This window comes from Metarhizium brunneum, chromosome 1 (genome assembly GCF_013426205.1).
Source record: "Metarhizium brunneum chromosome 1, complete sequence".
Classification (NCBI taxonomy): Eukaryota; Fungi; Ascomycota; class Sordariomycetes; order Hypocreales; family Clavicipitaceae; genus Metarhizium; species Metarhizium brunneum.
In genome coordinates, this window is record NC_089422.1 from 7,130,437 (window position 1) to 7,153,970 (window position 23,534).

Genomic DNA, 23,534 nt, shown 5'->3' on the forward strand with positions numbered 1-23,534 from the left:
TGTCCTGGAATATCGCCGATCGGAGACAAATGTGGGGCCGCATCGCGGGGGCGGGCATTGCGGACACAACCCCGAACTCTGGGAATCATGACGGAATCAACTCGAGGGAGTGTCTAAAGCCAAATACCAGGCCTGGGACCGAATCATTCCTGCTCACCGATACTTTTTAAGCCTGCTGCTGTCAACCCAGATCCAGTCATTATGCGTGTCCTTGTAACTGGTGCTGCCGGCTTCATCGGCCAGCTCGTCGCCAAGGCCCTTCTCAATGACGACAAGGGCACTTACACGGTCATTCTGACGGATGTCGTGGAGCCCCCGGTCCCCAAGGGAGTCAGGTTTCCGGATAATGCAAAGTGTATCAAAGTGGACTTGCTTACCGGCTCTTCCAGCGTTGTGGATGATGATTTGGATGCTGTCTACGTCCTTCATGGCATCATGTCGGCTGGTGCCGAGGCGGACTTTGAGCTAGGTAAATCTTAGACTTGCCGAGTGCAGAAAAAACTTGGTCTTGCATACTGACCTGCAAGGCATGAGGGTCAACTTCGACGCAACCCGCGCCCTCCTCGACGCCCTCCGCCAGACCTGTCCCGGCGTGCGAACAATCTTCACATCCAGCCAGGCCGTGTACGGCGGCGAGTTTGCCGAGCCGGTAGATGAATCCGTGCACCCTACGCCGCAATCTTCCTACGGCGCGGAGAAAATGATGTGCGAATACCTCATCAACGAATACACCCGCCTGGGCTTCATAAACGGCCTTGTTCTCCGGCTTCCCACCATCTCGGTGAGACCGGGCAAACCTACAGCGGCCGCTTCAAGCTTCTTGTCCGGCATGATTCGCGAGCCGATGCAGGGTCTGCCGTGTACCATTCCCCTAAGGGACCGCGCCTTCAGGCACTGGCTATGTTCGCCAAGAACCCTCGTGGGCAATCTTCTTCATGCGTTGACCCTGCCGAGGGATGCGCTGCCCGTGTATAATCGGGTTTTGAACGCGCCCGGGATGGGTGTTTGTGTGCAGGATATGATGGATTCTTTAGCGAGGGTAGGCGGAGAAGACAAGTTGGAGTTGTTGATGGAGGAGGACGATGACAAGTTGAAGGGGATATTGTACTCGTGGCCGACAAAGTTTGACAACACCAAGGCGTTGGGATTGGGGTTCAAGAGGGATGACTCGTTTGACGATATTGTCATGGACTTTAAACGAGAACTTGAGTCTTTGGGGCCTGCCTAGTTGTCGTTTGCTTAGCCTCAGTAGGCAATAGTATATATGAGACACGATGGCTTCGAGTGCCGTGGGCGGATTACTCGGTATCACGCCGGCCCAAGCTCTTAAAGGAAAAAGTACTGGGCCTTTGCAGCCGATTCCATACAAATCATGTGCCCCTCAATAGCCCTCTGCATCGCTTGTGTGCCCTTGCCGATTAACGTCGTGAGCGGCCCCTTGTCAGCCTTCTCCCTCAATGTCTTCTTCTACTATCTGTTTAGTGCGGCGTCGATATTACACTTTGCCACGCCGCATTCAATACACCTTCTAAACGACTACTCATCAAAGCCATTGACCCCTTGAAGAATCAGCTGCACCGTCTTCTTGGTCGCTTCACGAATCTCTGCCAACCTCTGATAATCCAGCTGACGGACTGACGTTGCGGAGCGGACACAACACCGAAGTGGCTGCGCGATGTCGGCGGCGAGTTTCGCCTTGAACGAATTCATTGGCATTGTTTGTTTTACTTTTTTGGGGAAGTGAAGGGAAGATACTAGATCATTCGGTCTGTATTAGACCGACTTTTTGACGATCTTGCCCCGTATGAGCGCTTAGCCGACGAGTTCCACTGGTCTCTCCCTTTGAGCAAGATGATGGCGCTAGAGAACAAAGTCCTCTGTTTTCCACCGACTATTTGAGCAATGTTTCGACTATAATGGAACATTTTAATGTATAAATGAAGACAACATGACTTATGGTAGGTTTGATATGCTCCAAGACCGTATGGTTCGTCATCTTCAAAGTCTGTATCTACTATCCTACTGTGGGCTTATGATGTGGAATGCTCCGGACCAAACCGCGAGGAGCTTGTATCGCGGCTGGCACCTGCCTCCCATTCCGACGTCTTTTGAGCCAGGCCGGCTTTGAACCCCTTCAGCCCTATTCATTCTGGAACAATGTCCCGGCGGACGGCACGCTTGGTGGTATGCAGGGTGGGGGGAAAAGGGAGACAGGGACGGGGCGAGAATCCCAGACGAACGGTTCACTTGGACCTTTTTTTTATTGTGTACCAAGGCGGAGCTTGTTGATCCCAAGTCCCCTGTTTTGAATCGGCAGTTGGTCGAAGTAGGATGACTTGAGACATACTAATTAGTAGTTTTTTTTTTTGCCGCGACCGTCTTGGAATAAACGTGGTGTCACACAACACGCACCGTATCATGAGTTGACAAGATATATCAGGGTTGTCGAGGTTTTTCTCAAAGACGTCGTTTTCGTGAATACGGCTGTGGAAAAGGTATCATCGCCATGAGAAAAAAAAAGAACGAGACGAGCGAACAATAAATGAGGCGCAAGTTTATCCAATCGGACAATTTTGCTACTCTCACGGAGCGGGTTCCGATGACAGATTGTCGGGTCCGGTAACGTTAGTTTTTAGTCTCGAAATGGCGTTGAATATTGGGACAGGCAACTACTGCCTTGAATGGGTCCGAAGAACTTGGCCTGTAAATATTACAAGTTACCGTGTGTGAGACATAAGGCCGGAAGAAAGGAACTATGTGAAACCATAACGAAGCTTACGCGCGGACGTAGTAACAACATGACAGATCGACATAAAGTCCAGATTTCAGTCAGTCTCGTCAGTCTATTCTATGGATAACTTGAGGGCCTTGTATGACGTTAGACGCAACTTCTCGGCTGCGATAATGTATTCGTCTCAGCAGTTCTCACCAGGGTCTCAGCACTCCACACATCAACTCACTACCCTGTTGTACTGTCCAATCTTACCTTTTACCCTGGCGACACTCATTTCATCAGGGGAAAGTTTTCTTGAAGTAACACAGAGTATACTACATGCGGACGAGAAAATGCCAGACCTTGGATACAGGGCTTGTTGCCATCGGCTGACAGTGACTCGCCAAGGTGTACCAGAAGATCGGCCGAAATCAGCACAACTACGACTACCCCGCCATCTTGCGCGTTGTTTATACGTATAGTCAGGCGGAGTATTGCTTGATTTCAGTTGACAGCGAGCGGGGAAACCGGATGTACGAATCTAAACACTTGCAGGCAGAATTGGAACATGCTCTCTAGATGACCCATACCCGAGACGCTTTTCTCGCATGCCTCATAATGAGTAACACAGTTCGAGTGATGTTGACAGGGGCTCAGACTAATAGTTACGGTACGAGAAAATAAAATTTTCATAGACTGACCAATCGACCAATGTGTCCGGAACTATTTGACGTACGGTTATGCTGATTTAGCCTTGAAACGTCATGCGATCTAGAATCTTGCAACAGGTCATTGCCTTTGCGTGCCATTTTGAGCACCAACTCCAGGCGGTTATCCACGGCTTCGTCTCGTTTTGCAGGTGTCTCTTTTGGAAGTACCAGCTGTCATGATTGGCAGCCGTGGATCGCACGGAATGGGATTGGTCTTTTCATTGCGCAGAAATGTCGTAGCTAGTAGGTTTGCTAGCTAGCTTCTAATTCGAACCTTATATCCTAGTTTGAAACTTCTAGATAAAAAGGCCTGGCTTGTTGAACCTACTAGATAAAGGGCCCGGCTGATGACTCGCTCGTTGACACGGCATCTTTAGCAGCAGTCCGGCTTTTCAGGCTGTTGGATTGAGAGGCAGAAGGAAGAAGAAGTAGTTTCTGCAGGGAATAAAAGGGGGAGACATGTGATTTGGCTGAGATTTGTTGAGCGTAGTCTCACCCTTGAGTCAAGTTGAATGTTGGAAAAAGACCGTCCTGACTTACACGCCATTGGATGGCGATGACGCAGAGACTGATCACGTGACTGCTCCATGTTGAAAAAGTTTTACATCAGCCACACGCCGCACGCCGCCATCCATCCGGCCCTTGGCGCTCTTCAGCTAGTGCTGGCCAGTCATTCGTCTGTAGTCTGCGGGTGCAGGAGCACCTGGTTGGCAACTGGCCCAGGCGCTCGGCTCCTGGGGCCCCCCTGGCCCGTGGCCCCATTGTGAGGCAGGAGCGATAGATGATGGACGATAACGATAAGAGCCCAAGGGACGGCACCGAGGACAAGCACCGAGGACAAGTACTACCGAGGTACACAGCGGACAAGTCTACAGTACGCGGGCTCTACCGGAAACAAACGCTGTTGGTAAAGTACCGACGACTGGGCTGCGCAGTCTTTGTGTCGCGCTGGCTGCCACTGGCCCTTCCTGAGTGGCGTCTCCGGCCTCCGTAGGCGGGCCACGCTGGCCCACGCATCCCCAGCAAGACATTGATCTGAGCCCAGCACAACTTTCAACTGCCCAAGCCCGTCGTCGCCGTGCGGTCACGCGCTTTGCCCACTTGGACATCCAACCCATCGGCTTTGTCCTTTGTCTCTGTCCCTGTCCTTGCACCAAACCCTCACCTCATCGTCATCAGCTCGGAACTCTCCCTCTCCGCAGCCTTGCTGTCGCACGCTGCGCACCTCGCCGTCATCTCGTGCCCTGCGCTGCGGTCCCGTTCGCTCCTGCTGTTGTCGACAGCCCAGCCCGACCCGAGCCCCGACCGGTGGTCGCCTGCGGCGGCATTTGCGTGGCGCAAGCAGGCATCGCAGCCGAATGCTCGCTGGCGGTTAACTCGCCAACCCATCCGACATTCGCAACCTCGCGGCCTCGCCTTCATCAAACCCCTCCCCACGCGGCCGCCCGAGAACATTGGCCATCTCTCATCTCCTTTTTCGACCCGGCGACCCAGCGACCCGGCAGACCGCACCCTCCCCCAACAGCCTGCCCCTCCTCCCGTCGCCGTAGTCGCGTGTGCGTCCTGCTCTCCAGGCGCGCAACAGAACAGAACCGTGGCGGCGCTTACGATCCTGAGCCACGAGACTCCGCTGCCCGAACTCTCCCTCCAGCAGCATCTCGACATTGCCCCGGACTTGGCTGCTACGTATAGGCCGCTCGCCACGGAGGCGGACTCCGAGCCGGTGATGATGGCACAGCAGGTGCCTCATCAGGCGACGGATAAGAAGCGCGTCAAGGTCTACGAATTGCGTGACAATGATTGGTTCGATCGCGGCACAGGCTTTTGCACCGCAGCCTTTGCGACTGTATGTGTTTAAATTTGCGAATCTTGCCAACTGTCGCGACTGCTTGCTTGGTTATCATGAAATTGGGCTGACCATCTCCTCTCACCGCACAGACCGAAGATGGGCAGAAGGATCCACGAGTCATCGTTGAGTCTGAGGACCAGCCAAACCGACTACTCCTAGAGACCAAGATTCAAAAAGAGGATGGATTCCAAAAGCAGCAAGGTTTGTTGTTGAACCGTCAATACGCTCATCGCAGACGTCATGCTAATGGGATTCCCGTCTCGTCAGAAACCCTCATCGTGTGGCAAGAACCCGGAAGTGGAGTGGACATGGCTCTCAGCTTCCAGGAGGCCGAAGGATGTGCTCTGATATGGTTCGAAATAATGCCCTGGACACTTTCCCCCCCATGCTGTTAACTTGATGACTAACTTTGATCAGGCGATTTGTGAGCAATGTGCAGCAAACGTTCCAGAATACAATTGCTGGCGACGACGGGCTTTCAGACGATTTGGCCATCGAGGTCCCCGCGACAATCAGCCTCCCTGCCGCGGAACTGGGCAACCTGCCCGAAATCGAATCCGGCATGCGTTTCATGAGCTCGAGTGCCAACGGTCGCGACGCGCTTGCCAAGTTCATCATGGCGGATGACTACATTGGGAAGTTGATTCCCTTGGTTGAAATGGCTGAGGACCTCGAGAGTCTACCCGACCTCCATCGACTCTGCAACATCATGAAGACAATCATCCTCTTGAACGACACAACCATCATTGAGCACGCTGTATCAGACGAATGTGTCCTTGGTGTAGTCGGTGCCTTGGAATACGACCCTGATTTTCCTAGCCACAAAGCCAATCATCGACACTGGCTTGATAACCAAGGCCGATACAAGGAGGTTGTCCGGATTGAAGACGAGCAGACGCGGCAAAAGATTCATCAGACATACCGGCTTCAGTATCTCAAAGATGTTGTTCTTGCACGGATTCTCGATGACCCAACCTTTTCGGTTCTGAACTCGTTGATTTTCTTTAACCAGGTTGATATCCTCCAACATCTGCAGTCAAATTCCGAATTTTTGAACGAACTTTTCGGTATATTCAATATTCGACGACCTGATCAGAAGAAGAGGAAGGACGCTGTTCTGTTCATCCAACAGTGCTGCGCCATTGCAAAGAATATCCAACCTCCAGCGAGGCAGTCCCTTTATAACAACTTCATTGCTCACGGCCTGCTCCAAGTCATCCACTTCGGGTTGAAACACGGAGACGTTGCAGTTCGAGTCGGCGCCACCGATATCTTGGTCTCCATTATTGACCATGACCCGCAAATGATTCGACAGACAATTTATCGCCAGATGCATGAAAATACACCATCACTGGTTGACTCATTGATTGAACTCCTTCTTGTAGAGGTTGACTTGGGTGTCAAGTCCCAAATCTCAGAGGCTCTCAAGGTCCTCCTAGATCAGGGAATCCCTCCGCCAGGACCAGAGTTCGCCCGTATGAATGGTGAATTTCCTGGCCGGCCCCGGCCTCAACCGGCGGCGGACCCTCAACAGGAACTCTTCCTCACTCGGTTCTATGAACGATCTGTGCTGAAGCTTTTTAAGCCGTTGTTGGAACTCGATAACAAGACGGGTTTGGAATTTTCAGTACAGCAAGCCTCCATGTTCACATATCTCGTCGAAATTTCATGTTTCTTTATCCGTCAGCATCATCGATTCAGCCGATATTTCGTCATGAATCATAACATCATTCAGCGTGTTTCACGGCTTCTCAAAAACCCAGAGAAGTATTTGCGACTAGGTAAGATGCTTGATGTCGATCGGGTAATTTGGCGACATAGAATGTGTACTAACATGCATAGTTGCCATACGGTTCTTCCGTAACATCATTGGAATGCAAGAGGAATTCTATATCAAGCAAGTCGTCGAGAAGCAGGCCTTGGGCCCTGCGCTGGAAGTTCTTGCAGAAACTTTGCCAAGAGACAATCTGCTAAGCTCGGCATGCCTAGAGCTGTTTGAATTCATCAAGAAGGAGAATCTGAGGGACTTGGTAAAATATCTGGTTGCGAACCATAGGGACCTCATGACCAGTTTGAGCTACTTGACGACTTTCAAGGACATGATTCAGCGATACGACCAGACCCAAGGATACACCGCCAATATGGACTACTTCCTAGAGGAAAACGACGAAATGGCCCGGAAACCCCCTCCCCATACGAGGTTGATGGAGCATATCACTGTGGACCCAAGCGAAGAAGAGTACTGGAACACCTCAGACCCTGAAGATGATGATGAGGAGCACCGCCCAGATGTGCGCGACAAGATCTTGCCCAGCAATGGACCCCTAACACCTTCCAAACCTCTTGTCGACTACCCATCGGATGAAGAGAGCGATGAAAATTCCAACACGGAAGGTGACACTGCTACAAAGGCCAATAATGGCCCAGAGGAGTCGGCAGCCACCAGAAGACCCAGCCTCCCGTCTGTTGCATCACCGCCTGAACGATTGTCCGAAAAACGCCGCCGCGAAGAGGATGAAGAGGATGAGATAGGGAAGCTCATGCATAACAAACGCCGGAACAGTAGTTCGTCCGAGTCGAATTTCGCGACGGGTTCGCGGATGACCCCTAAACGAAAGCCGTTTGGGGGCGGCTCTGGAAATGGCAAGATTGCCATAAGCCTATCGACGGCAGTGAGGACAGGGGGGGGATCAAGGCCAGATGAGGAGTCATAACTGGTACATGGGTTATTTGTCCATTTTTGCTTCCTTTTTCGGCGACGGCGTACGGGACGGTTGATTGACGTCTTTTTTTTTTTCCTCGCCTGCATGAGAGTCAAATCGGCATGGCCGTATCGGGAACGGTCGGCAACGGCAATGAGAGGCCACGCGGCGTTATCAAGCTGACCTATGAGTGCACACTTATCATGGGGTTGGTCGCAATATTTTACCTCAGAGACGATCTTGGGGAATGGCAGAATACCAGCGATCTAGATTGAGTTTTGCTAAGAACTTAGACGCGGGGGGGGGGGGCTTGGTGACAAGGACTGGAATTGAGGGACAAGGGGTTTTCAATTTTTGGTTCTTCTTTTCTTCTTCTCCCTTTTTTTTCTCCCTTCCTTCCCCTTTCTCAGCTATAAACATGAACGGACATTTGGCAAGAGCTGGCGTGAAATTACATTACCTGCAATGGCGATCACGCAAATTTGGAGACAGGCATTCAGGGGGGAGCTCGAGGACATTTGGCGGATATGCTGCAGCTCCTAATGTATCATATATAATGAAGGGCTGGATACGACGGGTAGCGCAAAGGACATGCTGGGGGGCGAAATGAATGAATACGTACCCTCGGTCTGGACGACGACAACGACGGACAATGGACAAGTCATTGGCTATGATGATGCCTCACAGTTCTACTGCAAGCAAGGTGATGTGTGTGTTATGGAAGCGGAAAGAAGAAGAAAGATCTTGCATAAATGTATAAACCTGCACCGTGAAAATGCCATTTGGCCAGATTCCCATGGGTGCTCCTAGATGTATGTAATTGTCGCATGGCGGCAAAACCCAGCCGTAAAATGTAGCTCGTTGTCGCAGATGCGAGACTGATGATGAGGTTTCGTCATAGGCACAGCTTTGTTTTTTCCCTTCACAAATCCCCCTCCCCTTGTCTACTTGCGTCTAAACTGTCTTGACCAATTCTCATACCCGCTAATCATGAAACTCGTAATATTCCTGGGTGTTCTCTCCATGGCGGCGACCAAGTCATCCATGCCAATCTCCAGCTTGGCCGTGCCCGTCTCGTCGTCGTCGTAGCGGTCCAGCACCGCCAGCCCGGCCTCGTTGCAAATGGCCTTGATCTCGGCGCCGGAGTAGCCGTCGGCCAGCCTCGCGGCCTCCCTTACGTCGACGTCGTCGGCGAGGGCCAGCCCCCTGAGGTGCACGCCGAAGACGGCCTCGCGCGCCGCGTGGTCGGGCGGGCCGACGTAGAGGACCTGGTCGAAGCGGCCGGGCCGCATGAGCGCCGGGTCCATCGCCTCGGGGCGGTTGGTGGCGGCGAGGACGAGGACGCCCGTCAGCGCCTCGAAGCCGTCCATCTCGGTGAGCAGCGTGGTGAGCATGTTGACGGCGCCGGTGGAGCGGGAGCCGCCCGACGACGGGGAGGAGCCCGGGCCGCGCTGGCCGCCGATGGAGTCGATTTCGTCGAAGAAGATGATGGACGGGGAGGCGGCGCGCGCCCGCTCGAACAGCGTGCGGACGGCGCGCTCCGACTCGCCCACGTACATGTTGAGCAGCTCGGCGCCCTTGACGGCGAAGAAGTTGAACCCGGACTCGGTGGCCATGGCCTGCGCGGAGAGCGTTTTGGAACAGCCCGGCGGCCCGTAGAGGAGGAGGCCCTTTGGAGGGTTGCGGAGGACGTGTCGGCTTGAGGGGTTGGTGTTCTGTAGATGGTTGGTTTGTTAGTGGATGTAGTTGTGGTGTGTGGTAGAGAGATGACGACGGCTGCTTGGTAATAAAGGGGGAGGGGATAGCGACGAACCTTGGTGTTTTTAATCATGCGGTTTAGGACCTTCTTGAGACTCTCTTGCCCGCCTACATCCTGCCAATGAATCGTCGGCGGCTTCAGATTGATGTCGTGCATGGCCGTGGGCCTCGTGATCCTCAATGCCTGCTCCATATCGTCCTTGGAGAGGAATTGTTCTCCCGCCGTACAGGGATCGAGACCCTCCTCGTCGAGCCTGTTGCCGAGAATCTTCTTGGCGTTCAAAACCAGGTTTGCTAAATCGTCGCCATTGTAGGCATGCGTCTTTTGCGCCACGCTGTCCAGACACGCCCTCTTCTCGGCGGGGTGAACCGGCGGGTCGAAGAAGTTGAGAATCTCGAGACGTTCGCTGGCTCTGGGGATGGGGAGAGCAATGTTCTCTCTGAAACGGGAGCGTTTCTGGAGCTTGGCAGGCACGTCGGTCATGTAGTCCAGACATGTGGCGATGACGACGACCTGAGGGAGGGCGTTGCGGGCTCTGGCTTCGGCGGACAGGGCGTCGAGCTCTTCGCCGATGACGTCGATGACTGAGTCCCGGTTCGATCTGTCCTTGGAAATGAGGTCTTCTAGGCCGTCAATGAGGATCACGCTCGGTTGGAGGGTGTGTGCTTGCTTGAACGTTTCCCGAATGGCGGCCAGCTTGTCAGGGGGTTTGATCCAGAACGGCCGCCCCCATCTTGTATCGGCAATCTTTTGCAGGATAAAGGTCTTGCCCGTGCCGTGTCCGCCGTGGATGACAAAGGCGCACGACTCTCGCTCATCCTTGACCCAGAACTGCCGAGTGAACCCCTTGAGGAAGCGGTTGATGGTGCTGATTTGCGAGGCGAGGCCAGGCACGCCGGTGACGGCCAACTCACCGCCCGTGAAGGCTTCTGATTCATCTGCAGCGGCGGAGTCATCTCCCTCTGCCAGGATGCGGATCGTCGATGAGGAAATGCTGAACTTGGCAACGTTGTTTGTGTGCGAGTTGACCGAGACGACTTTGAACGTGCGCCGCAGCTTGTTGATATTGACGCCTTCAAACACCATGCCCGGGAAAATCAGGTCGGCACGCTCTACATTCCGCAGTTCAGTCAGCCAACACAAGCCGGTTTTGTTCAACGACAAGGAACACACACACACACACAAAAGAGAACAGAAAGGAAAAGAAACCCACCCATGGACAGACTCAACGAAAACTCCCAACAGGCGGCATGCCTTGCGCCGCGGCCGTCCTTGGCCTGCTGCTGCTCCTCACTCACGTCCTGCACAACCACCTCGTCCACGTCCGGCATGCTCTCCAGCAGCGAGATGCGCACCTGGTCGCCAATCCTGAAGCCCGTCGCGTCCTGAAACGCCCTCGTCATCATGACCACGTTGGGGCTGAGGTTCTTCTCGGGCAGAATCCACAGCGAGGCTTCCCTCCTGACCGGGCCCTGCGCCTGGTCCTCCAGCTTCTCGACGACGCATGGCCTGCCGTTTTCCAGGCCATTGGTGAGCGCGATGAGGGATTCCTTGCTGACGTAGAGGCGGGCGGCGCCGAGGAGGCTCGCCTTTTCGAGGGCCGGGTTGGCGAGCGGACGCACTTTTGCGTCGATGCTTTTTTTTACCATGGAAGGCGAAGGGCAGGTTCGGATTCGACTTGTGTGATTTGCGCCGGGAACGAGCGATTGCTGGAGTCGGCGAGTTTTGTGAACTGGTAGGTTGCAGGTTGTGAAGTGAAGCGTTGAAATTTCATACAAGTGCCGTCGGGATTCTGGAACCACTCTTTTGGTGCGAGGCCGCCAGCGTCGAGGGAGGTTGTTAATGTTTCGCTGCTAAAGAGTATTCAAACTTGATCCATGCACAGATTCAATCTCTCGCACCGCAATCATGTTACGTTGAACGCCATCCCCAGGAAGCAAGGTGGAATAGTCACGAGCAACATGCCCAACTTACATACACCCATAGTGGGGTTTGGCTGGCCTCTTTTTTTTTATAAGAAAAAGAGGGAAGTGACGTCCTCAGAAAAACAAGGGTCCCACCCATGCTCAGCGCCCCATTCTCCATTCCGCCCATCAAGCTTCATCCAGCCTTTCTTGAGCTTTAACCGTCGTCGCGCGTCAAGACCACATCGTCGCAATCCTCCGATCCCCAATGGCACAAACACCCTCAACACCACACCAATGATTCGACCCCAAGGGCTTCGTCGCACCGCGGCCGCCCTCCCGCCCTCATCCTCCATCGCAAGCCGCAACCTCTCATCCACAACCCCGACCCAAGCCGACCCCCAATGGCCTCTCCTCAAGAAACGAGCCAGTCCGCCAAACCAACAAGACACCATCCACAGCGGCGGCACGTCCCTCATTGAAAGCCTCAAAAACCGACAGCCACAAACACCTTCCGCAGCCGACCCAGCATCCTCACCCGCCTCCCTCGACACCACATCTCCCAAACCCGACTCCCGCCTCATGCTCATCCTCCACGGCCTGAGCCCTCACCTCAACGCCAGCGACTTCTACCGCCTCGCGCCCAGCGATCTCTCCTCCTGGCAAAGCGTCATCAAGAAAGGTACGCACCCCATCGTCCCCAAAAATACACACACGCAAAAGCATCCGACTCTCTGACCCCGAAAAAAACACACCAGTCCAGCAACAACGGAATCCCACGACCCTCGAGCCCCTCGGCCGCTATCACATATCATTCTCCACCTCCACAGCGGCAATATCCTATCGCGACCGCCTCCTCCGCCTGCACAAACTCGCCCATTACAAAATCCGCTCCCCGGGCGGCCTCTGGGAGAGCTCCACGCCGAGACACCTGACGTCGCCCGCGGGCGAGGACCCGGCCGCGGAATTAGAAACGTACACGGTAACCTCCGGGACGCAGCGGACCGTGGACGCGCAGAGACGACGCGCATCCGGGGGCAACAAGTGGGCGCAGAGGCTGGCCGGCGCCGTGGGCGGCCTCGGCCACGGGGAGAAGCCGCCGGCGGTGCTGGTCCACGTGTACCCCCCGACGCTGACGGCCGGCGACCTGGCCGCGCACATTGTCGAGGATGGCCTGTCGAGGGGCTGCGGGTGGAAGGTGTGTCCGCCGCAGGAGCTGCAGGCCGAGCCGGCGGAGCGAGCTACGGGCAGGGCATCATCCCATGGGAGTTCCCCCGGCGCCGACGTGCAGCCGCGCACGCAGCGGGATATTGATGTCCGGGAAAGGCTCAAGAGTCGGTTTGTCGTGGTTTGCGCCAACGACGCAGAGGCGCGTCGCTTTCACCGGCACTGGAATCAAAGAACCCTCACGGCCGGACCGGGGGATGCACAGGCAACGAGAAGAAATATAGTTCATGCGTCAATAATAAACTGGTAGCCGCCCGCACTATTCACTGAGCTTTCCCCCTCCCCAACCTTGCCGTGTCTTGTCTTCTCCCCCCCATCTGTATCCTCCACGCACTTTGCTTCCGATCCTTTGCCCGCCTTCCTCCCCCTTCTTGTTTATAGTGTTCACCGGCTCGCCCGCAACATTATGAGTGTCCACCTGGGGAACAATCGCATGCAGTCATTGTTTTGGATATTACTCCTCGCGCCTTCATGCACGGCAGTTCCTCTGACACAGGTATCAAGATCCCCCAACCCTTCAAGCGACACCGTGAAACAACGGCGGGGTGGACAAAGCCTCGCATTAGAACCCAGACCAAAATACCAACAAAAAAAAAAAACTCCTGACCACATTTACTCTTCTAGAAAGACAGTTGGTGGGAGAGGCGGAACACAGTGACACGGGTCTAGAAATCGTTTAGTATAGCCCATCCGCCTCAGAAACATATTCCCCTTCTCTGTCCCATACACGTGTGACATCCGGGGCTCGATAAATAGAGACTTTCGTTTCCGCCTTGAAAACATTCGTCTAAGCGGGCTGGTTTGTTTGTTTGTTTAGTAAAATCTGTTTGCGTCTTGTGTCTGTGTCCGTATCTGTGCTTGCACACCCGCAGGAAAGACGCCGACACTCTCGTTGTCATGTGTGGACAACTAGCAACACTTGCTGCCACCTGCGTCGGTCTTATCACCAACGTTGACGCCGGTACCGGTCGCTTGGTCGTTCTTGGAGCTATCGATGAGACGCTTCTTGATATCGGCGGCCAAACTGTAGAAGGCTTTGTCGATGTTGATATTGCTCTTCGCCGAGACCTCGAGAAACGGGATGCCGAGCTCGTCGGCCAAAGCCTGGCCCTGCTCTGTTGATACTACTCGCTTGTCCTCCCAGTCGCACTTGTTACCAATCAAGATCCTGTTGACACCTTCGGTGGCATGTTGTTCAACATTTTGGAACCAGGTTCGGATATCTGGAGAAAACGAATTGTCAGCTTCCATCTTGGGTCAGGCTTCGCTGTGTCCGGTGGCGTTTTGGTGACGCTTGGGGTTTGTTGAACAGGGACGGTTCCTCAAGAAGGCTCCCAGAGCTCTCGGATCCCTTTCCCAATATTGCAGGTAGAGACGGGCCAGCAAAAGAATCATGACAAGGGGGAAGGGGGGGCCATACTGTTGAACGATCGCTCGTCGGTGACGTCGTAGACTAGCAGAATGCCCATGGCACCGCGGTAGTAGGCCGTGGTAATGGTGCGGAATCGCTCTTGGCCGGCAGTGTCCCATATCTGCAGCTTGACGCGCTTCCCATCGAGCTCAATAGTTCGAATCTTGAAATCGATGCCAATGGTGGTGATGAATGACGGGGTGAAGGAGTCCTCGCTGAAGCGCAGCAAGCAGCAGGACTTTCCGACGCCGGAGTCGCCTATTAGCAACAGCTTAATCTACACCGGGGAGCAGGTCAGTACGCGTCGATGTGACGGGCATGCAGAATGGCCACAATTGCTCAGCCGCGCCAGGTTGAAATTGCAAACATGTACTGGCTTCCGAGGGTCCGTCGTGGCGGCAGACAGCAAAATGCGCCGGGCCGAGTCGGAGAGTTGATGGGGATTGGGGCGACGTACCAGGAAGTCGTAGTTGCGATTGTTCACCATGGTGACAGATTACGAGCGGTGAAGCGTCTCGCGGAGTGTCGGCAGGGGGCGGTGACGCGGGTGACGAGGACGACGAGGGCTGTCGGCTGTAATGGCCAGCCAGAGTGTGTGGTGCGACGGGCGAGATGCAAAGTTGTGAGTTGCGAGATGCTCGGCTGGGGGAGGAAAGGGGAACAGCAGGCCGAGACGAGGCAGGGGCGTTTAGTGGCGGTGATGTGGTTCAACCAGTTTTGGGGTGGCGGCCGGGTTTCGAGGCGTCCGAGTTGTTATAGGGTACCTGGATGTAATGATTACGTCAAGCCGGGACTTTGTTAGGTTTGGGTGCTGCCTGCTAAGGAGCCAAGGTCTACCTACTACCAAGTAGAGGTACCTAGTACCTGATAGCAGGTACAGCACTAGACAGTACTTGGCAGTACTATGCAGCTGGGTACTTGTCACTTGCCCGTGTCGATGGGCTCGATGGGCTTGATTGATTGATGGGGGGAGGGGGGACTAATAAACGTTTGTGCGAGAGACGAAAGACAAGCAGGTTTCGATCAACTGGTCTTTCTCGCAGAGGCTGATTCATCAATACTCAATGCCAGCGTAACGTGCGGCACTTGGAGGGGGCGGAGGAACAAAGAGGCATTCGAGGTTCTACAAAAAGAGACATGGAACGAGAGGGGGCAAGAGCGCCGACACAGTCTCGGTTTGCGGACGAGGCCTGCGCTCTGGCATTGGGGGTTGCCACATGCATCGACGTCCAGCTTGCAACATGGAACGTGGAACGTTTGAAGCCCCGATGCGCCGCCTGGCTTGCTGGCACTGCTGAAGGATTCCAGATGACGGCGTGCGAACCTGGACCAGCTGTGCCGATTCTGGTCGGCTCGACTCCGCCATGTGCTTGGCACATCCTCCCCCCGCTCTATCCCACAATGGCTCTACGATAATCAGTCCATGGCCCCATTCGACGTCAATCCGTGTCCAGAGACGCATTCAGAGCTCGACGGTCAATACATACATACATACATACATACGTAACTCATTCATACTCATGGGCGGCCGTTCAGCCGGCTTCCTTGGCGTGTGAAACGCAGGCCAGCTGCACTATTGTGTATACAAGAAGAGAAAATTCCCATCACATCTACCCCGTCGCCGTGAAAACATCATTCCACATCCCGAGAGCCTTGCCTGGCAAATCCGGCATCGTGTCCTCGCCCTTGAACTCCACGGGGCCCTTGGCATAGTCCCCCGAGTTGCACCGCGTCTCCGACTGCGTACAATACTCCTGCCACGTCTTGCAGTTGACGTCGCCGCTGGGAGTTACAGAGTTCCAGCACGCCTGGTCCTGACTCCAACAGTTCTCCACCGACGCCCAGCAGCCGTCCTCGTTCGAAAAGCCCGGCAGCGGCTTGGCGCACCAATTTGCGTTCTTGACGACGCAGTCCTTGGGGATGGCGCCTTCTGTCTGGTTGCCCGGACTGGGCGAGAACGACTTGGCCTCTGGGATAAACACTTTCGGCCCCGGAATCGGATACTCGCCCTGCGACTTTTTGTAGATGTTGTACGTCAGGCCAGGCGTGTCCGCAGACACGTGTCCCGGTATCGACACGTTGGCCTCATCCGGTATGCGCAGAGGGCCGTCGGGCCCCTCCTGCACGTAGATCTGCGCGCAGCCGAGATAAAACTGCGGATCCCCCTGAGGAGCGTTGTGCAGGGCCAGGATCTCCGGACGCACGAGGTAGTAGCCCGCCGGCAGGCCCTCGGGCAGACGCACCGAGAGAAGGCCCTCCTTCTCGATGAGCTTGTCCACGCACCACTGGCCCGAGCCGGCGTCGTAGCCGTCCTCCCACACCTTGAACCAGCCCGGCCCGGCGGCAGCGTTGTCGGCGTACATGTCGTCCATCTTCTTCAGGTACACCGAGCAAGGGCCCTTGTGCTCCGGCGCAATGACCCCAGGTCGGGTGCCGTCAGTCCACTCGCGGAACTTGAACGTCAGCGTGGCATTGTGCGGCGCGGGACAAGTATAGGCGACGGCTTTGTTGCCGTCACGCCCTGTAAAACACACACGATGCGTCAGAACAAGAGCGACCAGCTACGTGGCGAAGCAGAAGAAGCACGGGCAGACCTACCACAGGACATGTCGTCTCCCGTAATGGGGTATATCGGGCCGTTGGCCGTCGAGCTGTCGTGCGGCATTCGCACACAGGTCCCGTCACCCTGGTTTTCCCCGTTGACATAGAGCGTGGTAAAGAGCGTGTGAGCACTTGCCGCCGAAGCGAGCACCAAGACTCCGAACTTCATGCTGAATTGGGCGATCTACGCGAAATGAAGAGAAAGAAAGGAGAGAAAAAGGTCAGAGATATAAAGGAATGGAATGAATGGAATGTCAATGAAGGAATGAATGGACGAGTGACGAGCCTCATGTCCAAGATTACCGGGCGGACAATGGCGAAGTTATATACTCCATCCGCCGGCCCAAACAAAAAAGCCAAACTGGTACTCCGTAGTCCTAGCTCGAACCAAGGCATTGCACATAATTGCCGCATACGCGGTGAACAAGATCTGTATCAAAATCGAATAGCCGCTGTGAATCCATGCCATCAGAAACCAATCATCAGTCGCGGGTGCCTCTCCAAATCGCGACTACGGACGAATATTGTCCAGGGGGCCAGGAACAGACCTGCCTCTTCCAGGGGCTCCTCGGAGGGGAAATAGCATCAAGGGGAATCGCATGTTCAGCTGCAAGATGCATGTATGCAGCCAAGCGAAAAACCAGTTATTGCGTGAAATACATGGTTTAAAGTTCAAAGGTACAGAATCCCAGGTACGTAGTCGCCCTCGTAGCGGCGCCCCAGGGCCAATCATTCCCTGTTGTTTACTGCTCCCCGGGACAGGGCCGCACGTTTTTTAAATTTGACCAGGCTTTGCCGCTCCACGCCCCCAGTCGTTGCCGCCAGCCTATCGCGCCTTTGACCTACAATTCATGCTTGAGCACAAGGTTTAGCCACCAAATTACATATCAAGAAGGCACTTGTTTCATCGCAAATTCAAACATGCAGAGCGAGTCTCCGTACAAGGCCATGAGTGGAGATTGAATGTACTACTTCCTTCCAAAACCAGCGATATCCCCCTTTTTCGTGCATTCTTCAGCACGACCGCACAAATCATCCACATGATTCATATCCACCCCAAATTCTGCTCCTCTCCCTAGCCCTTGCAAGGAGGTTGCCATTCTTCTATCCCACTTTGTGACCGTCTTTTGTTCCCTATGGTACAGTATATGGTACAGCCGTGCTATTCGTTGGCGGATATGGTGCTTTTTACTCGTTGATCTTGGCCAGAATTCTACGTCGTGCGCCACAACACATTAGTCACTTCCTTCTTTCAAAGCCCATGTTGTCACATCAAAGGAACAAAAAAAACATGCAGGGCCAACTTACTCGCTGTCACGGAACAGCTGGTACTCCTCCTCGCCAGCCTTGACAGGTGAGCCGCCAAACTACAAACACCAGTTAGTTCTTTCAAAGCTCTTCGGCAAACTTGTCCAGACGAGACCTACAGAGGGGATCAAGACACGGTCGCCAACGGTGACGCCCATGGGCAGGCGGTTTCCCTCCTTGTCCATAGCCCCAGGGCCAACGGCCAGAACCTTGGCCTCATTCAACTTCTCGACGCTGGACTCGGGAAGGAAGATGCCGCTGGCAGTCTTGGTCTCGGCCTTGATGCGCTGGACGAGGACGCGGTCCAGGAGAGGAGCGAGGGCTCGGATGGATCGAATTGAAGTAGCCTACGTGTGAAGAGAAAGCACACATTAGTCCTTGGGTCCTACATTGGAGATGCGTGAACCCTTTGAGAGCTTTGTCCCGGCCATTGCCGACATAGTTGCCAGCTCCAGCGCGTTAACGGCCACAACGGTTGCTGAGACACTACGCGGGTGCTGGTTCAGTCATAGGGCATGATACATACCATTGTAATTAGAATTAGTTAAGGTCCGCAAAGTGCACCGGGTCCGTAAGAGAAGCAATTGTTGATGATGAAAGGGGTTCCGAAGTTGATGATCGCTGTTGAAGTCAAGTGGAGCTCTTTCTTCCAACAGCTTCGAGAAAGTCAGCAATTTTTTTTCTGAGCTGGCAGCCACATGCCCCGGCTCCTGATTTCCCCGGTTCCGGCGACCCGCGATTCTTCAACCGAGTTAACCCAGCGACCACTCGGCGTAGAATTATGACGTAGCAACTGCTCAGATTGCTCATGAAGCCCAGTTTCATTGAAAACTTACCCAAATATCAAACTATTGATAACAACTGTTCAACTACATATCTATTGCTATTTTATTGCTCCTGACTTAGGCAACATGCCCCGAGGCACACCTGTAAGTCGGTTATACTCCTCTTTCCCACATATCAGTGCCATCACTTCATGCTTCTTATGGTTTGTTCTCGTGGTATGCAAAATCAATACTCCAGCCAACTTGTCAGAGATCCGGCCCCTGTATCCAGAAAAAAAAAACGCCACATGAGTTGAGGTATTATCCAAATATGCCCTAGTTTCTACAATTGCAATGATCCTTCTCATAAATTTAAATCCATTATGTCTTAGATTGCTGCTGCTGGGAGGCGGGCGGCTCGAGCACGTGCGTATGGTCCTCGGCAGGGATGACTTCACCATTCTCCAGCTGTTGGCATATAACAGTATCTGCAACCCACGACTCGCTCAAAATTTCGTCCATCTTAGCACGAGTCTTGGGGTCAAGGTCGAGCATACGATGAACGATGTGGCGACTTTCTCGCGGCAACAATCTGAGAATTCTCCAAGGGCCGCGTATAATTTCCTTGCGTTCTCCTGCGGCGCCTTGGTTCTGAGCCTGCTGGCTGTGGGATTCTGCCGTAGATGGAGCTTCTGCGTTTTCCTTTCCATGCGAGTGGCCATGACCTTGGTGGTGTGAATGGTGAGAGTGATTGCGATGACCTTTTTCTTTCAAATCCTCGTCCGTCAAGAACTCCCTAGCTACTGTGCTGGACAAGTTCCCAGTTGATTTAGAGTGCGTAATGAGTTTTGTCGGGTCGTGTCCGGGAGTGGGATCGGCTGCAAAAAGCTTGAAAGAGTTATCTGTCATTCTCGGAATCTTCCAAGGGAAGCGCCGCAAAGTCATGCAACAGAAAATGATGGCCAGTGACCAAATGTCTACAGCCGCTGCATCATACTCCTTCACGTCATAAACTTCTGGAGCCAGATATGGGTCAGAGCCAACAATGCCTAGAATATGAACTTAGTATACCGGCATGACATAAATTTCGGCTACAAGTCCAAACATACCTTTGGCAGAAACAGTGCCGTTCTCAAAGGGATACTTGAAGACATGGGCACTGCCAAAATCAATAATCTTCATGATACCCTTATCACTGACGACAACATTGTCCAGCTTCAAATCCCGATGTGCCAGTCCCACGCTGTGCAGGTAGGTGACACCGTTTAAAATCTGTAAGAAGCAACATCGGATTTCCTCTCGACTCATTCTGCCCGTCATGACAATGGCAAATAGATCAAATGGCGCATATTCCATGACTTCGAACCATCGGCCCTTCTCCTGGAGAATGTCCAGAGTCTCAATAATATTTCCATGATGGAGCGTTGAACCGACGCAAAATTCGGCAGTGACCTTTTTGTTATATTCCTTCTCCGTCTCGTAGCTATGTCTGGCCCTGAACTCTTTGACTGCGAAAACCGTGTTGTCCTCCTTGCGTCGCATTAATCTGACTGATCCTCCGGCACCGGCGCCAAGAACCTTGCCAAGCTTGCCATATCTTGACGATAGACCGTGGTCGTCACTGAAGGGAAGTTGCTGGTTCGCAGATCGAGACGTAGGAGGTGTTCTGGTGCCTGAGGCAGGGGATTGATCCCTCTTCTTGTGGTGGTGATGTTGGTTATGGCCAGACATTCTGAAAAACCGCTTCAAATCCGCCATAGACCCTTGTGGAGTGTGGCCAGAACCAGCTCCTGCACCCTCGACAGTGAGATGTTCGTCGCTTTTGCCAAACACGCCTGAAGCACGCTTATCAGTTAGGCTCGTCTTTGAGCTGCCTGGGGATCCATGCTTCTTCTTCCTGGAAAAGACAAAGCGAGGGTCAATTGTGTGTCGTGTAGGGTGCGATTGCTGTGGAGGTCGCTTTCCTTTGGCGTATGGATCATTTGCGTCCCCGCCAGGTGTGACAGGCTTTGAATAGAAGTTGGACGCGGAGCTTCGCGACGGGCTGGACTCTCGAGAGACGGGAACGGAGCCAGCGCCGACACCAAACATGCCCCTTCTATGAGACCTGTGGTCCTCAACAGAGGAGGAGCGTCTCATAACATTGTCCGAAGAAGCAGGTCGGTGAGTAAGTTGCTTGCGCTCCTCAACCACAGGAGACCTATCGTGCGAAGACGAGGCCTGAGGAGTGATTATCTGGGGGTCGCCAGAGCTAGGACCCTTGTCGGATGGTCCTCTGGAAATTCTCTTCTCAGACACTATGGACGGGCCCGAACCGGCGGGTGTAAGAGGCGGGGACGCCAACGCAGAGAGCCTTGGGCTGCCATGGGGCGAATGGAAGCTGGAAGAATTGGGTGTTGGGAGTCTCGTTGAATCCGCCGACTCGTCTTCCCGGGACGGAACCTTATTGGTTTTATGTCAGATTTGTGTGACACAAAGATTCAACCGCCGACAGCGCATAGGGATAGATGGACTTACTCTGGATGGGGGGAGAGAAAAGGCCTCGAATTGGAACGTATTCATACGCCTCTCTTGAAGAGGGCGACCTTGCAGAGATTTGGTAAATGATTTAAGCTCGTCAGCAGCAACCTCGGAGAAGCTATAGTCTTGTTGGTCTTGGCTCGTGGCGGGGGCTGCAGCGGATGGCGAGATTTCCTCTATGGAAGAGGCAAAGCGAACTGCCGGAGCATCATCCTTGGGTTCAGAGACGTCGCCCGGAGCATTCGCAGTCGTCTGCGATGGCTCTGGGGCTGTTGGTAGCATAATGCAAGGTCAGCGAGTTGTTTTGGAAAGCGGCGCAACGGGATGAATTGCAAAAGTCAGTGGCGGCAAAGCGACGCAGAGAGCAGGCAGTCATGTCGCGGAATTCAGCCTGCAAACCGGAGTCGATTGGATTGGATCAATGTTGCACCCGCAGATGCAACCAGACAGCACCAGGCTGCGCGGGGGAGAAGGCGCAAGAGATCACAAACACACTTGCACGGAGGGGTACTGAATCCGGAAGAGTCGGGGAAAAGATGCATTGACGTACCGGCGGTGTCTGGATGGTGATGATGCCCCTGGTTGGGGGATTGGGAAGCCATGAGATGGTAACGAGCAGAGCCTGATGGGGAAGCTAGAACCGGTCCGAGGCGTGCCTGGTTGTCGCAGGACTTTAGGAGAGGTTGAAAGGAATAGGAAAGAGGAAAGCGAAGCAATGTGATGTTTTCGCTTCTTTGGGGGACTGCACGGCGATGCCTTAGCTAGCGCGAGTGGGAAAGAAGCTGGCGGTGGGGCAAAATGTTCAAGCGCTCCATCATGCTACAGATGAAGAGTAGGCAAGTACGAGGTACGAGTTGACAGTTTGGTGGTTGCAGGAAGGAGCGACACAGGCCGCAAGGACAAGGCAACTACAACAGGGAAGGGGGTAAACTAAAGGCACGCCGGAGCCGGGAGTAACATTCTGGTGGAAGCCGATGCGAAGAGCCGTCAGCCTTCTGCTCCGGATGGCCATCATTCATCAGCGAATTTGCTGCAGGATGATGGGCCGGTCTGAATCAGTTTGGTCGTACAAAGTACACCAGCCAAGATGCAGTCGTCGCGTTTCGCCGGCTACTGTCAGTCTGTCACCGCCACAGCGCGCCATAGAACCCACCCGACGGCCGCCCTCCGAAGGCACCGCTTGAATTTTTCTGAATTTTTTTTTCCTTAAAAAAATTCCTTCCGCCTGCATTAGGAGGCAAATACGACAGCTGGAGCTTGAGGGCTAACCCGGCTCCGGTAGTAAAATTGCAACTCATTGACGCCCCAATGACATGCATGACGGATGGCTTGAAATTTCCCCGACTTACACCGCGGCACAAACCATACATGGCCTTGGCTCAATATAAGTACTAAGTATGGATGTTTCTGCACGTCTGTGCCATAAAGCTCATCGCCTACCTACAGTCAAAAATTTTCAGCAGCTTGAACTCGACTGCATGCCGACTTCTCACTGTCCCTTGTCATGTTGTTTAGCCATGTCGAGGCGTCCTGTCATGAACATGTTCGGCAACAAGCTCGTCACATGGACTTCTTGCACCACAGGGTTCCTGACTCTCGGGCTGAAGCCGGCCAACCACAGCCCACCCCACCCACATGGAGTGCCGCATTTGTACACATCAAGGCTTCTGCTGCGTTTTCCATTTTCGATTGTACACTCCGTTGTCGGATTGTCCCATGAAGCCGTTATTTCGCACCACGTGATATGATGCAGACTGTGCGAAACCCCGCCCGCTGGCCAAAGGCTCCGGATGCTGCACCTGAGCCTGCAACGCAATGGGCCAATTTCGACCAAGATTGAATATCCATCGCATTGCGAGTCCGGTGTGGCTGAGTGCCCGTCCATGTTTCGGGACAGATCGAACAGCCGTGATGGACGCGTAAAATGGACCAGACCCACAGTGGACTTTTGCTGGACATCGGAGCTTGTTCTGCGGGAGAAATAGCGACTTAAGTACTCAAGTACCTTGTGGAATCGGAATCCTACCGGCGACCAGTTGGCGTCTTGCAGCCGCTGGGGCTGAAAA

At 54.0% G+C, this 23,534-nt stretch overlaps 8 protein-coding genes across 8 annotated transcripts; 3 read left to right on the plus strand and 5 right to left on the minus strand.

Moving 5' to 3' along the window:
* Positions 1-201: 201 nt before the first annotated feature.
* Positions 202-1,228, plus strand: denD_0 (D-erythronate dehydrogenase; the record flags this gene model as incomplete). Its single annotated transcript, XM_014692891.1, has 2 exons — positions 202-469; positions 528-1,228. The coding sequence occupies 2 exons, from the start codon at positions 202-204 to the stop codon at positions 1,226-1,228; spliced, it is 969 nt and encodes a 322-aa protein (XP_014548377.1).
* Positions 1,229-4,207: 2,979 nt separating this feature from the next.
* Positions 4,208-7,986, plus strand: Ppp4r3b (Serine/threonine-protein phosphatase 4 regulatory subunit 3B; the record flags this gene model as incomplete). Its single annotated transcript, XM_014692890.1, has 6 exons — positions 4,208-4,297; positions 4,469-5,269; positions 5,362-5,473; positions 5,540-5,624; positions 5,690-7,053; positions 7,115-7,986. 6 exons carry the CDS (start codon positions 4,208-4,210, stop codon positions 7,984-7,986), a joined length of 3,324 nt encoding a protein of 1,107 aa, XP_014548376.1.
* A 932-nt stretch (positions 7,987-8,918) lies between these two features.
* AFG2 (ATPase family protein) lies at positions 8,919-11,382 on the minus strand (the record flags this gene model as incomplete). The annotated part of the gene is made up of 3 exons (XM_014692889.1): positions 8,919-9,689; positions 9,788-10,845; positions 10,947-11,382. The coding sequence occupies 3 exons, from the start codon at positions 11,380-11,382 to the stop codon at positions 8,919-8,921; spliced, it is 2,265 nt and encodes a 754-aa protein (XP_014548375.1).
* Positions 11,383-11,934: 552 nt separating this feature from the next.
* G6M90_00g021750 (uncharacterized protein) lies at positions 11,935-13,114 on the plus strand (the record flags this gene model as incomplete). Its single annotated transcript, XM_014692888.1, has 2 exons — positions 11,935-12,319; positions 12,396-13,114. 2 exons carry the CDS (start codon positions 11,935-11,937, stop codon positions 13,112-13,114), a joined length of 1,104 nt encoding a protein of 367 aa, XP_014548374.1.
* Positions 13,115-13,773: 659 nt separating this feature from the next.
* On the minus strand, positions 13,774-14,762 carry ypt2 (GTP-binding protein ypt2; the record flags this gene model as incomplete). Its single annotated transcript, XM_014692887.1, has 3 exons — positions 13,774-14,087; positions 14,285-14,552; positions 14,733-14,762. 3 exons carry the CDS (start codon positions 14,760-14,762, stop codon positions 13,774-13,776), a joined length of 612 nt encoding a protein of 203 aa, XP_014548373.1.
* A 1,123-nt stretch (positions 14,763-15,885) lies between these two features.
* On the minus strand, positions 15,886-17,045 carry G6M90_00g021770 (uncharacterized protein; the record flags this gene model as incomplete). Its single annotated transcript, XM_014692886.1, has 2 exons — positions 15,886-16,796; positions 16,874-17,045. 2 exons carry the CDS (start codon positions 17,043-17,045, stop codon positions 15,886-15,888), a joined length of 1,083 nt encoding a protein of 360 aa, XP_014548372.1.
* A 1,019-nt stretch (positions 17,046-18,064) lies between these two features.
* Positions 18,065-18,624, minus strand: hsp10 (heat shock protein; the record flags this gene model as incomplete). The annotated part of the gene is made up of 4 exons (XM_014692885.2): positions 18,065-18,089; positions 18,185-18,243; positions 18,304-18,531; positions 18,574-18,624. The coding sequence occupies 4 exons, from the start codon at positions 18,622-18,624 to the stop codon at positions 18,065-18,067; spliced, it is 363 nt and encodes a 120-aa protein (XP_014548371.2).
* Positions 18,625-19,329: 705 nt separating this feature from the next.
* On the minus strand, positions 19,330-21,750 carry oca2 (Serine/threonine-protein kinase oca2; the record flags this gene model as incomplete). Its single annotated transcript, XM_014692884.1, has 3 exons — positions 19,330-19,997; positions 20,058-21,390; positions 21,466-21,750. 3 exons carry the CDS (start codon positions 21,748-21,750, stop codon positions 19,330-19,332), a joined length of 2,286 nt encoding a protein of 761 aa, XP_014548370.1.
* Positions 21,751-23,534: the final 1,784 nt, after the last annotated feature.